This window comes from Microcebus murinus, chromosome 7, assembly GCF_040939455.1.
Source record: "Microcebus murinus isolate Inina chromosome 7, M.murinus_Inina_mat1.0, whole genome shotgun sequence".
Taxonomy (NCBI): Eukaryota; Metazoa; Chordata; class Mammalia; order Primates; family Cheirogaleidae; genus Microcebus; species Microcebus murinus.
Window position 1 is genome coordinate 69,686,473 of NC_134110.1, and position 15,011 is coordinate 69,701,483.

Consider the following 15,011-nt stretch of genomic DNA (forward strand, 5'->3'; position numbering starts at 1 on the left):
GCACATACACAAGAGGACCACCATATGAAGAGACACCATATGGAGGGAGGCCATTTGCAAGCCAAGGAGGGGGGTCAAAAGAAACCAGCCCTATCTGCACCTTGATCTTGGGACTTCCGGCCTCAGGTTCTGTGAGAGCCACCCAGTTGTTGAAGCCACCCAGTCTATGGTAGTTTGTTGTGGCAGCCCTAACAAAGAGGACTCAGAGCTTTTGTCCTTGGAATCATAGATATCCCCTAGCAAATTCCCTTCTCTTCAAGTGAACCAAGGTAGAATTATCTTAAAAACACAAAAGGAAACTGAACAGAAAGTGAACAGTACCATTAGGAGCAACCAGCAACTGACTGAGCATCTATCAAAGATGAGTTAGGCACGGTCAATATCCGCGGTAAGGGTTACAACTAAAGTGCCTAACCAAGGCAGTGTTCAGAAGACACTTGGTGGCGCCAGAAAAAAACCTTGGAAATCAATCAGTTCCACACACTCGTTCTGTAAATATCGAGACTAAGGCTCTGAAGACTAGTGACCTAGCCCCAGGTGACTTGGCTTGTGAGTGACAGAATTAGGATGGCGACAGGTCCCCTCGACCCTAGACCAACACGTGAACATTTTACCGGTGCCCCTTTCACAATTCTATCAGTTCAGCAAATGATTTTTCCAAATTTCCCTGCTTCTTCCTTTTTTCCTTGGGTTGTGAAAGGAAGATGCCACCCCTTTTGAAGAAGAGACTACCATGAAGCACAGAGTCTTGCGTTTCATCTTTCAGTGGTGGGATTCGATGCCACCTGGGTGCTTCTCAGGCACACAAGCTCTTCTCATACTCTGGCCTTGTGCCTTCAACAGGGTCATTTTAGTACAAGGAAAGCAATAAAGCCCTCCAACTTCATTCTGAAAACTGTTAGTACAGGAATCATGACTTTTTCTTAACATGAACATATTTGGTGAAAGTCTACTTGAATCTATACAATGCATTCGCCCTAATTTCTTCTCTATATCCTGAAAAGAGAGGAATTTTCCTATTTTCCCTACCATATGCAGAATGGGGGGGGCGGATTTGGGAAGAAAGAATGGGGAAACTGTTTAAATGTCGTCACTTTCTAGAAGACTGGAAACTAATGTTTCTAGGCTCTATGCTGGCCATGTCATATGCAGTGACTCATTTAATTTCTCAATTAATGCAAGGTAAGCATGATTATTTCCATTTAACTAACACAGGAGGAAATGAAGGCTTGGAGAAGTTAGGTAAATTGCTCATGGTTACACCAAAGTTAAAACAGTGGAGCTAGGATGTGGTTCTTGGTCTGTCTCTATGTTCTGCCATCTACATATATAAAACAAGAGTAAGATCTAATCTTGCAGCAAACCTCAGAAGTTAATGGAATAGAATCATTCCACCAGAAAGGATCTTGAGAGCAAAACCATTCTATCTGTCCCTCCAACATGGCAACCTTTTATTCATTTTAGGGACTTTGCATTTGCTGTTTGTTCTGCCTAGAGCACTCTTAACCCAAATCATTCCATGGCTGAATCTCTCTCATCTTACTGGTCTTCACTTAAAAGTCGTGTCCTCAGAACAGGCTTCTGCAACCATCTTATCCAAGCAAACCTACCTCCTTCACTCCATCACATTTCCCATCTTCAATCATATTGCCTTGTTTGCTTCACTAACACTATCTGAAATTATCTCATTCACCAAAATGTTATTGTTCAACTATATCCTCAATACCCATGAGGTGGTCAATAATATTTGTTGAATAAATTTATTGTAGGGGTTCTTTAATCAAGGATGCTTGTTAATCTCTTCCCATTTGTATGTAGCTTGCAAAATTTCCCCAGATTATTCTGTTGAACATTTAAGGCAGCTTGCACATCCTTGGAACCTTTAAACATGAGCCGTGATTGACCAAGAATGCCCTCTCCCTGGTCTAACTTGCTTTCAAGTTAATTATTTGAATCCTACCTCCAAGCAGATCTAGATTCCTGCTCAGAGACCCCCAAAGCCACCTCTGATCCTTCTGAAATTGATGTTGGTGCAAGTTCTCCCTGTTCATAAGAATTTGATGTCTCCTATCAACTTTGCCTGCCTATCATTATACATCATTAGGCATTTTAGAATAGGCATTGATAATATCAAGCCCCCCCAAACCCTTCAAGGGATAGATTAATTCTCAGACCAAAATGTGGTCTAGGGGAAACATGGTATGTTAAACAGCTAAAGACAACATGAGTAAACAAAACTCACTTGGACCAAACATACAATCAAACGTGCCAAGGTCCAAGGGGCATCCAGCCATCCCTTGCTTAGTAAATTATAATAGTTTAATTTAAATTACTTGTATTTTGTGGTGACGCATTTTTCAGTGAATTGTGGGGGATAGAGAGAGCTTAGCCTTAGATGCTTGAGTTGCATAAATATTTGCTCTCTGATTTAGAATGTTAAAGTAACCTTTGTTACAAATTTCCATATAATTGTTTCATATCCAAATTAAACCTGCCACATTGTCTATCCCCTGCATCACTGATTGAATCAAGCTGCAGATGGACATTCTTGTCCTCTCGCCTTCAATTTATTCTGTCCATTTTGCAGCATATATTGGACATCCCTGAAATTCACAAAAGAAATGTCACAATAACAGCAGAGAAAATGTGGGCTTTCATAAACCACCAAAGCATGTTCTTGATTCAGAAATCCCAGAGGGCCTATGTCTTCAAAGTAGATTTGTTCTCCACATATAAACCTCATTTGTACATATTTAATTGTGATCTCATTCTCTATAAAAGAAAAGGTTTTATTGGGTCTGATTTCCCTCTGACGTTTCTATCCCATTTTATTAACATTCTTGGTTCCTGCTTTGCAGTCTTTGCAGCCCAAACTAGAAAAGTGCTTTGCTTGTACTTCAAGAATGGGGATGGGACTGAAACTGCTTTCCCGTTCTGAAACTCCCCATTTTTAAGGAAGAAAATAAAATCTTCCAAAAAGGGTAGTTGAATGTATTGCCAAACTTGCCTTTTGCTCTTGAGTTTAATGTACAGAACTGTACGTAATTATTTAGAACAGTACTCATATAAAGCCATGCCAAAGAAACTAGCCTTGCCAAATTTATCATAGGCTGCTACAGGCTGAGATACTGGCGCCATCTCAAAGAAATCCACATGTGCTAATATGAACTAGGAATTTTTGTAATTTTTATTGTGCCTTTTGAGGAAAACATCCTTTCTAGTAAAAAGATAATTCATCATATCTCAATTTTAAAAAAATTATTCTAAAGAAGAATTAAACTTTTCCCTCCTATCTGTGTGGGGAACCAACTTATTGGTCAAATATTTGAATCTAAAGGAAGACAAGAATAGATCAATTTAACTGCTGAGTTAGGATCTCAAAACAGAAGTGACCCTTGTAACATTGTTGTTTCTGCTTATTTTTAAGTCTACGACAGCAATGTTTATAATTTATTAAATGGGATTATAACTGTTGAGGAGGATTTGAGCTGAATCAAATAAAAATAAACTAAATCAAATAAAAATAAACTAAAAAACAGCATTTCTTCAATTCTAATGACTAACCCTCATTAACAGCAGATACATTTATTTTTTAAAGTTTTATAAATTTTTGAGTCATCCTTATTTTTAAGTTGCAAAAATAGATATAACTTTGCTCGGCTATTTAGTTTTGTTTATCTGATTAAGAATCCTGTATAGAGGAAAACATTAGTATCTATTACTGAAGTAGCACTTTTAAAAAAATCTATAATTTCTGGTAATGAACTATTCATTATTAGCAAGAAAGATAATGGCTTCCATTTAATGATCACCTATGTTTTCATGCATTTCATTTTGGGAATGAATTTCAACAAGTATAATTATCATCAATTACAGAACAGGCAACTGGAAGTCAAAGACATTAGGTCATTTGCTCAGGTCATGGCTAGAACTCTGATCTGAATATGGGCTTCTGTGATTCTAAAGTTCTTTCCCCTGTTTCCTGTTGCCTATTTCCAAGGGAAAAAAATACCGATCAGTGTCTACCTGACTGTATGGGTCCTCACAAAATCACCAGGGCTAAAAGTTAACTCAGAGAAAAAATTAATTTTTACCCAATACATAACTAAAGAAGAATGCATTGAAGTATTCATCAAAGTTCACTGAGAAATAGCAACATACTAAAAGAAAGATAGTTTCATTAGAAATATATGAATTTAGAGATAAAATATGAAGAACAAATGGAAAAGTAAAGTGTTATCTGTGAACGAATTTAGGAAAGCTACATAAGTGGATAAATTTGGCCTAATTATATGTTATTCTTAGAGATATTGGAGGGTCATAGCAGTATTCCAGAGGCTCCCTTTGAATATATGGAACCCAGAAATTCTGGGAGGGCACTCAAGGTATTAGAAGAAAGCCTTCGTAGTGTTTAGCACTCCGAGAGAATCCCTTACTGGTTAAGAACTGGAAACTGGTTAAGAAGAAAACTGGTTAAGAACTTTCAGCTAGAAGAGAAAGAGTGAGCTAAGCTGGAGTTGGTGGCATGTGCTCGTCATGTCAGATATAGAAAAGTCACATCCAGGCCGGGTGTGGTGGCTCACGCCTGTAATCCTAGCACTTTTCGAGGCCGAGGCGGGCGGATTGCTCAAGGTCAGGAGTTCGAAACCAGCCTGAGCGAGACCCCGTCTCTACCAAAAATAGAAATAAATTAATTGACCAACTAAAAATATATATACAAAAAATGAGCCGGGCATGGTGGCGCATGCCTGTAGTCCCAGCTACTCGGGAGGCTGAGGCAGTAGGATGGCTGAGCCCCGGAGATTGAGGTTGCTGTGAGCTAGGCTGATGCCACAGCACTCCATCTAGCCTGGGCAACAAAGTGAGACTCTGTCTCAAAAAAAAAAGAAAAAAAGAAAAGTCACATCCATCCCTCAAACTTACTAGAAGTCTGATCTATAATCTAAGAGGACAGAACTGAACACATACCGCTACCTGTATCTGATTCAAATTGCTTGCTAAAAAAGTTTCACTGTGGCAAGAACACTTGTACGCCTAGAGCAACCAAATGGATGGAGATTGTAGCTATTAATATTAGAAAATGAGATTATTTGAATAGCTCAGAAGCAGGCATCCCCAAGAAGGCACTATAGAAACCATCATAATGGCAAAAGAAAGAGACCCTAACCTGACGACCCCAAATTAAGAACAGAATAAAGGCAGATGGTTGTGTTTTCTCTCAAATTTGACAGTAAAGAATACTACCACCAGAATTAATTAATGGACATTTTGGTTGTCCCAACCTGAATCCTTTTGACAAAAATAAGTATCCCACCTGACACTGTTAGGAGTTGTGACTGGCTCATTGTGCAAGAGTTTTAAACATTTTAGATACTAACTTATGTTCCAAGGAATGTCAGTAGCATGTTTTACTAATATATCTCTCATCAACCTGAGTAGCTTTTAAAAAAGATACAATAATGGTGAAAACTTAGAAGCAGGAAGTATAATCAAACAGTGGAAAATTCAAAACTCTTCATTGAAGAGTTGAATTGAAGACATTGGTCTAGGCAAAGAATTCATGACTAACACCTCAAAAGCACAGACAACAAAAACAAAAATAGGCAAATGGGAATTATAGCAATTAAATTAAAAAGCCAGCATAGCAATAGAAATAATGAACAGAGTAAACAGACAACCTACAAAGTAGAGAAAATATTTGCAAACTATGCATCTCACAGGGGACTAATATCCAGAATTTACAAGGAAATCAAACAACTCGACAACAAAATAATCTCATTAAAAAGTGGACAAAGGATATGAATACACATTTTTCAAAAGTAGACATACAAATGGCAACAGGCATATAAGAAAATGCTCAACATCATTACTATCACAGAAATGAAAATTAAAACCATAATGAGATATCATCTTACATCAGTCAGAATGGCTATTATTAAAAAGACAATAACAGATATTGGCAAAGATGCAGAGAAAAGGGAACTCTCACACACTGGCAGTGAGAATGTAAATTATTACAATCACTAAGGAAAACAGTATGGCGATTTCTCAAAGAACTAAAAATAGAACTACTATTTGGTTCAGCAATCCCACTACTAGCTATCTACCCAAAGAAAAAGAAATCACTATATCCAAAGATACTTGCACTCATATGTTTATTGCAACACTATTAACAATAGCAAAGATACAGAATCAACCCTAGTGTCCATCAATGGAGGACAGGATAAAGAAAATACAGTGTATGTACACAACAGAATACTATTTGACCATAAAAATAACGAAATCATGTCTTTTGCAACAACATGGATGGAATTGGAGACCATTATCTTAAGTGAAACAAGTCATACATAGAAACACAAACACTGAATGTTCTCACTTGTAAGTGGGAGCTAAATAAAGTGTATACATGCATGTAGAACATGGAATGATAGACAATGGAGACTTGGAAGAGGGAGGTGGCGGGAGAAGGTTGGATGATGAGAAATTATTTAATGGGTACAATGTAAATACATATTTGGGTGATGGGTATCCTAAATGCCCTGAGTTTACCACTAAGCAATCTATGCATGTCATAAAACTACATTTTTACCCCCATAAATTGATGCAAATAAAAAAGATACAAAGAGTGAAAATCCTAAAAATGTGTTAACTCACTCTCTTCCAGGTCCTTTGACCTGATGGCCATGGCCCCTATGATGCCCTCTGCCCTATATCATTGCTGAGCTGGGCTTTGCTCCTTCATGTACCACCTAAATGATCCAGGGAAAAACTCAGATTTACATTATCACTATCAGATTCTCTCAGCCTAACTACACCAAAGCACACTTTGCAATATCCCAGTGTAACCTATGCATGATACAAGATTTATTCCTTGATCTATTGCTCAGATCACCACTATTTCTGACATTGCAATATCAGCATCCACTTTGAAACCTTGGCAAAGAGCCAAAACACCATTTCTACCTAACAGCCTAACAGTGCAGGGCTCTGTGACATTGAAAAGCAAAAGCAACTTTTTTTTCATTTTCCATCAACATAAAGCATAGCAACAACTTCCATCAACTGAGTAATGTTGAATTTAAAGCCAGCAGAATAAAAATATTCCTAAATCTGATTCCTTTTCATTGTGAGATCTTACCAAAGACCTCCAAAAGTCTCACTATGTTTAACCTATAAAACGAAGGTAAAATAGCCTGCAGTTTTTATCTCACAAGAAAACAAAATGGAAACACACACACACACACACACACCACTTTAACACATTGCCTGCATCAGGAGAAACAAGCTGAAAGACCAACGTCATTCCACATCAGGATACCCTGCTTCTTTAACACAACTAGTAAAAAGAAAGATGATTATTTGTGTATGCAGAAATGACTAACAAGGCCAAGTTTGAGCCAGTCATCTCCTTATGCTGCACGTGCTCAGAAGAGTAGCTCGTCTCAGGAGCAAGGTAAAGACAGAAACCATCATTGATTTGGTTCTGTCCTGTAGACCTGGCATCACTAAAAGACTTAACTGTCAGCCAGTCACCTGACAGCTTACAGCTACTTTGGCCTTTTTTCCAAGCCCAGTTCCAGTGTTCTTGTTTTGGTTTTAAGCTTTCTTATAATGAATGAATCACTGAGCCGGATATTATCTAAGAAACAAAAATTCAGAACAAGCTTCCAGCTCTGTGTTGCCAATTACTATCTTTATTAACTATTTTACCACCTAATCAGAGAAATACACATTGAAACAAGTAGTATAATTTTTCACATATCAAACTGGCATTTTTTAAAAATTATAATAACCAGAGTTACCAATGATAAGATCAGAGTAAAATATTAATGAGTACAACTTTTCAGGTTGAAATTTGACAAAAATATCACACCCTTTTGACTTGATAATTTCATTACTAGAAATGTGTCCCAGTGAAATAATCAGTGACGTAGTTTATAATATACAGGTAAAGAGGATCCTTATGGGGCCATGTATGATAGGGAAACACCAAAAACCATTTCAGTAACAGGGGTTCTATCAATGAATTGTTGCAAAGCCACCTATTGAGACACTTTCAGCCATTAATATTCAAGATAATTAAGGATGGCAATATGGTCATTATAAAACATTAATGTAGTTTAGTACACAGAAATGCATAAAATTAGGTAAAACAAGTTTGGTTGCCATCAAACTCATTAAAAAAAAATTCTTTTTTAATAAACTCCCAAAATGATGGGAGCTTTAGCAGTCACAGATTTGAGGTCAACTTCAAAATGAAACCAAGAATAATGCAGTATTGTTAGGAAAATATGTCAAAATGGCCAAATGTTTTTCTCTCAGGTTCAGGTGGCTTTTAACAGCTGAGTATCCTTTACTGAAGCTCCAGCCACTGATTTTGACCAGTCCTCTGATTTAATCCACACCAGGACTCACAATACAGAAAGAACGCAGCAGAGTGTTCTGCTGTTAAACTGGGCCACAATCCCAGTAGATGGCTTCCATTAGAATTGGCTCACAAAAACTCAAGTTATATTTTTCTAATCATGCCCCCAAATTATACCATATTCAATTGTTTCATTACAAGGAATTGTTTCCAAAATTAGTAAATGTTGTTTATTAAGCTAGTTTCACACCCCAAATCACATTTTCAAAATCCTACAAGATTTTATTTTAGCCTAAATTGGCTTAATATTTAAAAAAAAACCTCAGCATTGTAATTAACCAAATTCTACTTTTTTGAAGCATACACACCCAAAATATATGAACAAATTCATATGGGAAACTCACATAAAAGAATCCAAGTGGCCCAGATATATATGGCATTTTCATTCCCAAGAGATACTTGACTTGTGAAGTCACGACATGGGTGGCAGCCCCAGTTGTCATCGCGCTGATCACAGGCTCTGTAAGCAGGAATGTGACACTGCCCAGCTGCAGCACAAACATGGCCACCTAAGAGGACAGGGAAAGAGTCAGATGAGATGTGCAGAAAAAATTTCCCAAATCCTTAATGGATTAATATCTGGCACATTTTCATTTTATAGAGATATAGAAAGCCAATGTTTAATAGATTTCTTAAATATTCTGTATTCAATATCTCGAGTTTTCTGGAGAATATTACTAGGTTCCAAGACTTTTCAAATGTTATTAGATACAATGTAAGTGCCTCAATTAAAATGAACATAATATTTTCTTTCTGAATATTGACTTTTCTGTTTTTCTCTGGTTTTCCTAATTCTACATGTTACAAAAAAGGTAAGTATACTCAAATCAGTTAATATATAGGTCTTTGTAGAAGAAAAATAAAATTTGTATTACCATATCCATAATTTAAAAGCAAAAAAGGAAAGGATATGATGTATCGCTCTACACCTTATAGTTGTAAAACTTCGAAAGCATTGAAGAGAGAAAGCCATTCCTTGGGTTTCTCCCAGGTTCTGAGAAACGTGTTTGACTAGATGCTCTGTCAAGCCAGCTATAAAGGGCTAATATTTAGTAAAAAGATATCAGGACTTATTTGTGTATGAGGAAGAGCAAAACACAGAGATAGGGTAAAGGAATATTCTTAGGAAGCCTAGATGTCAGTATAAAAAGCATTTTCCTTAAACATTTCTTTGTTATTCTATCACCATCCTCGATCCCAAAACCATTTCATGACTAGATGAAATCATCAACTCTGAGTAGAAGTTGTGCATTGAGCTCTGCCAGGCAAAAGGTGATAGGAAGAATCTCTTACTGAATACTTTAGTGAGTAGTGCTCTTCTTTTGCCAGAGAGAGACCTTTCAGAAGATGGCTTAATACAATTGTGTAATCTCAGCTACAGAAACTGCAAAAGTAAAATTCACTGTTTTGAAAAAACACTAAATTACATTCATGGGTATCCACACTAGAAAAGGGAAACAAAGTAGATCATGCTAACATAACCTATTAATGTGTTAATTATAATATTTAGGTCAGGTCTTAAAATTCTTGTTGGAAAATGAGATTAATTATTAAAGAAATCAGAGGGAAGAATCACAATGAGATTTCCTTTTATCAAGAGGTCACAGTGACAAAAATGAGACGTGTAAAGTGCTACCTTGTACCACCAGAGCATAAACTGCAAAATATATTATCATTTCCATACTTTGATGATATTGGCCTCTTGATCAAAAGCAATAATGTTCAGAACTTGTATTACAGTAAAGTTTCCTAGGCTCAAACCTGCAAGCCTAGATTCAGATCTAGGTTCTACCACATTCTACTCTTGTAACCATGGAAAACCTAGTGAAATTCTCCAAGCTTCATCATCATCTATAAATTATTTGAGTGATGTCTACCATATCTTGTAGAGCTGTTATAAGGTGGAATATGAAATAATATATGCAAGGGCTTTTAAACCTGTATAATGTGCAACTCACATGATGTAGCAGGAACATTATGGGGTTTCATACATATGTACCCAGTATGGGAAACCAGCTATCAGTTTTGAAAATGCAGAAACGGCCATACCACACTTTCCAACTTTATAAAACTTGAAAGAATCTATCAGTGCAGACAGAAATAAATATGAATTGTTTGCAGTTTAGCAGCCACCTTTTTGTTCAATATGTAATAAAGAAAAGAATATGGGTTGCCAATGTCAAAATCAGGCAATCTGTTACTGCCAACATAGGAAGCCAAAGCAGCAGCTTATGCTACAAACATTTTCTGCAGAAATTGTGTGTCAATTTGTCAAAGTAGAAATCTTCTGAGGGAAACATCCAAACAATCAATGGTATGGGTACAAGAGGAGCACAGTGAACTTTTTGGTGACTCCTGATTTGTAGCCTGTTGGTTTTCATCCTGAAAACACGATCAGTTAAAAAAAAACATTGAACCAGTTATTCTTAACTATCTCTCTACTAATAAATTAGTTCCAATGTATGACATTAACTCTTACAGGCTATGAGGATGAAATTAGTGTAATTATTATTGGGGTACAATGAAAACCAGAGACTTGGATTTTCATTTTGGCTAAATGCAGCATACAAGTAATCCAAATCTTTGAAATTGTGAAACCAGTTTGCATACATGGAATTTTTGCATACTTGGAATGTTGGAAAGTTCATATCTGTATGCCAAGTAATCTTATCTTCATTTACTTTGAGAAGCGAACCTTTAGAAGGTTCTTATATAGACCCTCACCATTTTACCTTCTGTTTTCCATTTGTTTCTCAAAGTAGGCACTGGAATTTGGGAAACAAATTAAATGATTTGCCATGCCTGAGAAACAACATGGTCACCAACCACCTCTGGCTACACAACTATCCTCTAGTAGCAACTTCTTGGTCATTTCCACAACCTAAAAGTTACAAATGGAAGGGTTCAGAAAAAGGACAAGGTATAAAAAGAGTTCAACCATTAAAAATATGGGAACCTACCTTGCAACAAATAAGAAAAGATGGAGTATCCTCTTTTGAAACATCCAAAGACTGAAAATATTTTTGTGATATTCTCCTTATACACATTTTTATACTTTCAAAAAATCCTCCCAGCAAGGGATAAATCTTTAAAATGGAGAGTTTTTGACTCTGAAAGGTCAACAAGTCCCTTAGGACCTCATTTCTGATACAAACCATTGGGTATGCGAAGGATGATTGCAAACATGTGAGATTTAACTGAGGAGAAATTACTTTCTCTGGATAACAACCTTCTCCATGATCCAAGTCAATGGCAGACATTTTAAGAAGGAGGAGGAGGAGGAAAAGAAGAGTAGGGAAGGAAGGGGAAGGGGCACGGAGAAAGGGGAGGAGAGATTTAAGAACTCTCTTTTTTCCTACCACCTAAATTTCAACAGATTATTCACATTGAAATTAGGGACCTGGCATATAGGGGCTGCTGTACTCTGTTTGAAGGTAGCAAGCATGCAAGAAACAGGCTTTTGCAAGAGGGAGCCACAGATTGAACTATGTTTATCTTTATACTTAAGTATGTAAAAATGAGGGTCCTTCTAGAATATTTTGCTTGAAGCTCAGGATTTAAATTTTATACCAATGTCAAGCGTTTATTTAAGCTAATGATTTAATGAATAGCCACATCAGTTCCTTTTACTAATAATACAGATGATAATTCTAATCTGGCTAGCCAACCCCCAATACCTAGCCATGCAACATTTTATGAGAAAATAACTTTCATACAATATAATTCAGCTGACTGGAGTAATGCTGATGTTCTGGGCTAATGTTGGGAACCTCTGACATACATTAGCAAGGTTCATTGGTATGATACTATTTGGTAATGCTTGTATAAACACCATGTGTTCTGCATAAATTGAATGTATCTCAGATTTCAGGCCAGTTTTTGGAAGTAGCCTTCAAATATTAAAAATAAAAGAAACAGTACATAGCAAACAGTTATATTACCCAAGTGGATGGAATATAGCATGCATTTCAGGTTATGTTGGTTTGTCTGCAATCTGGCTATCACACTATACCAAATCACTTATTTGTCCATTCAATGAATATTTACTGAATACCCAGTAGGGGCCAGGCACAGCATTGCTGCAGAATACAGGGCTAAAGATGTAGTTCACACCTTAAAAGATTATATAAAATGAGGTGAAATGTTGACTTTGGGAAAAGGGAATGTAACCAGGACCATAAAGAAGAACAATATAGGTATTTTTCAGGTAATTTCTGAAAAGCTATTTGGGTGAGGGCTGAAATGCTAAAGAGCCCTGCATTGTTTGCTGAGCAGCATATACAAGTTTGGGAGAAAGAGTTAAATTGATCATTACATTAGGGAAACAATTGAGTGCTGCACAGGTATATGGCAAAAAATGTCTCTGTGTGACTATAGGACCTGAGAGAAAACATTATCAAATGGATACCTATGAAGTTACCTGTTGTGAAATTCAGAATATAAAACCATCCTCCTTACAATTTAGCATTAAAAAGGAATGAGCTATCAAGCCACGCAAAGACATGGATAAACCTGAAATGCATACTGTAAGGGAAAGAATACAGTCTAAAAAAGTGACGTACTACATGATTCCATTTAGATGACATTCTAGGAAAGGCAAAACTATAGAGACAGTAAGCATGTAGGTAGTTTCCAGGGACTTGGGAATGGAGGAATGTATAGAAATGAAACATACGGGATTGTTAGGATGGTAAAACTATTCCATATGATACTGTAACAGTGAATATGTGACACTATGTATTTGTCAAAACCCATAGATCTTATAGCACAAGTGAACCTTACAGTATGCAAATTTTAAAAAATTATTTAGGAGGAATCTCAAGTGACCCGAAATGGCCAAAACAATCTTCAAAGGAAGAACAAAGTTGGAGAACTCCGGATTTGAAAACTTACTACAAAGCTACAGTAATCAAAATAGTGTAGTACTGACAAATAAAAAGGTTATATAGACCAATGGAACAGACTATAGAACCTGGAAATAAACCTTCACATATATGGTCAAATGATCTCTGAGAAGGTCACAAGACCATTCAGTGGAAGAAAGGACAGTCTTTTCAACAAATGATGCCAGAGAAACTGGATATCCACATGTAATAGAATGAAGCTGGGCTCTTAAGTAACCACATATACAAAAATTAACTCAAAATGGATCAAGGATCTAAATATAAATATAAAATTCTTAGAAGAAAACATAAGGGAAAAGCTTCATGACATTGGATTTGGCAATTATTTCTTGACTATGACATCAAAGGTATACACAACAACAACAAAATAGACAAATTGCACTCTATAAAAATTTATAAAATTTGTGCAGCAAAATACACTATCAACAGAATAAAAAGACAATCCATAGAATGGGAGAAAATATTTGCAAATCATATATCTGATAAGGGATTAATATCTAGAATATGTAGAGAACTCCTAAGATTCAATGAAAAATATCAAATAACCCAATTCAAATATAGGCAAAGGACTTGTATAGATATTTCTCCAGTGAAGATATACAAATGGACAATAAGCACATGAAAAGATACTCAATATCACTAATCATTAGAGAAATGCAAATCAAAACTACAGTGAGATATCACCTCATACCCATTAGAATGGCTATTATAAAACTCACACACATACATGTACACACACACAAAAAATTAACAAGTTTGGGGTAGGATGTGGAAAAATTGGAACATGTATGTAATGTTATTGGAAATGTAAAATGGTATATAACCATTATGAAAAACAACATGGTGGTTCCTCAAAAAATCAAAAGTAGCATTACCATATGATCCAGAAATTCCTCTTGTGGGCATAAACCCAAAAGAATTAAAAGATCTCAAAGAAATATTTGGACACCCATATTCATGGCAGAATCATTCATAATAGCTAAAATGTGGGAGTCACATAAGTACTCATCAATGGATACATAGATAAGCAAAATGTGGTATATACATACAATGAAATAGTAACCTTAAAAAGGAAGGAAATTCTGACACATGCTACAACATGGATGAAACCTAAGGCCATTATGCTAAGTGAATAAGCCATTTACAAAAGATAAATACTGCTTGATTCTACTTACATGAGATACTTAGCATAGCTAAAATCATACAGAGAGTAGAATGGTGATTGCCAGGGACTGCAGCGGGGATGGAATGAGGAGTTATTGTTTAATGGGTATAATAAAGTTTCAGTTTTACAAGATGAAAAGAATTATGAAGATGGATGCTAATGATGATTGCACAACATTGTGAGTGTATTTAATACTACTGAACTATATGCTTAACAATAGGTAAGATGGTAAATTTTATGTTATATGTGTTTTCCACAATTACATATAGAATTATGTATATAAAATTATATATATATAAACTATTTAGGAAGTCAGAAGATCCCAGAATGTAACATAAAATATGACAAGGAATCTCACTGATAACTGTTACATTGTTTACTATCACTAGAGTCTTTACAAGTTCTGCCTTTTCTAGAGTGTCGTTCGAATTGAGACATATGATATATAGACTTTTCAGACTAACTAAATATAAGAAGCAATCTCACTGAAGGGTGTAGGGTAAAAATATACTGACAT

The 15,011-nt window shown here is 36.0% G+C and overlaps 1 protein-coding gene across 2 annotated transcripts in view; it reads right to left on the minus strand.

The window, feature by feature from the left end:
* SLC26A7 (solute carrier family 26 member 7) overlaps nt 1-15,011 on the minus strand; it is a 136,865-nt gene that overhangs the window by 60,735 nt on the left and 61,119 nt on the right. For both annotated transcript variants that reach the window (XM_076005167.1, XM_012749624.3), the window contains exon 5: nt 8,770-8,934. In XM_076005167.1, coding sequence (XP_075861282.1) covers nt 8,770-8,934 — 165 coding nt within the window. The remainder of the gene's footprint in view (nt 1-8,769; nt 8,935-15,011) is intronic.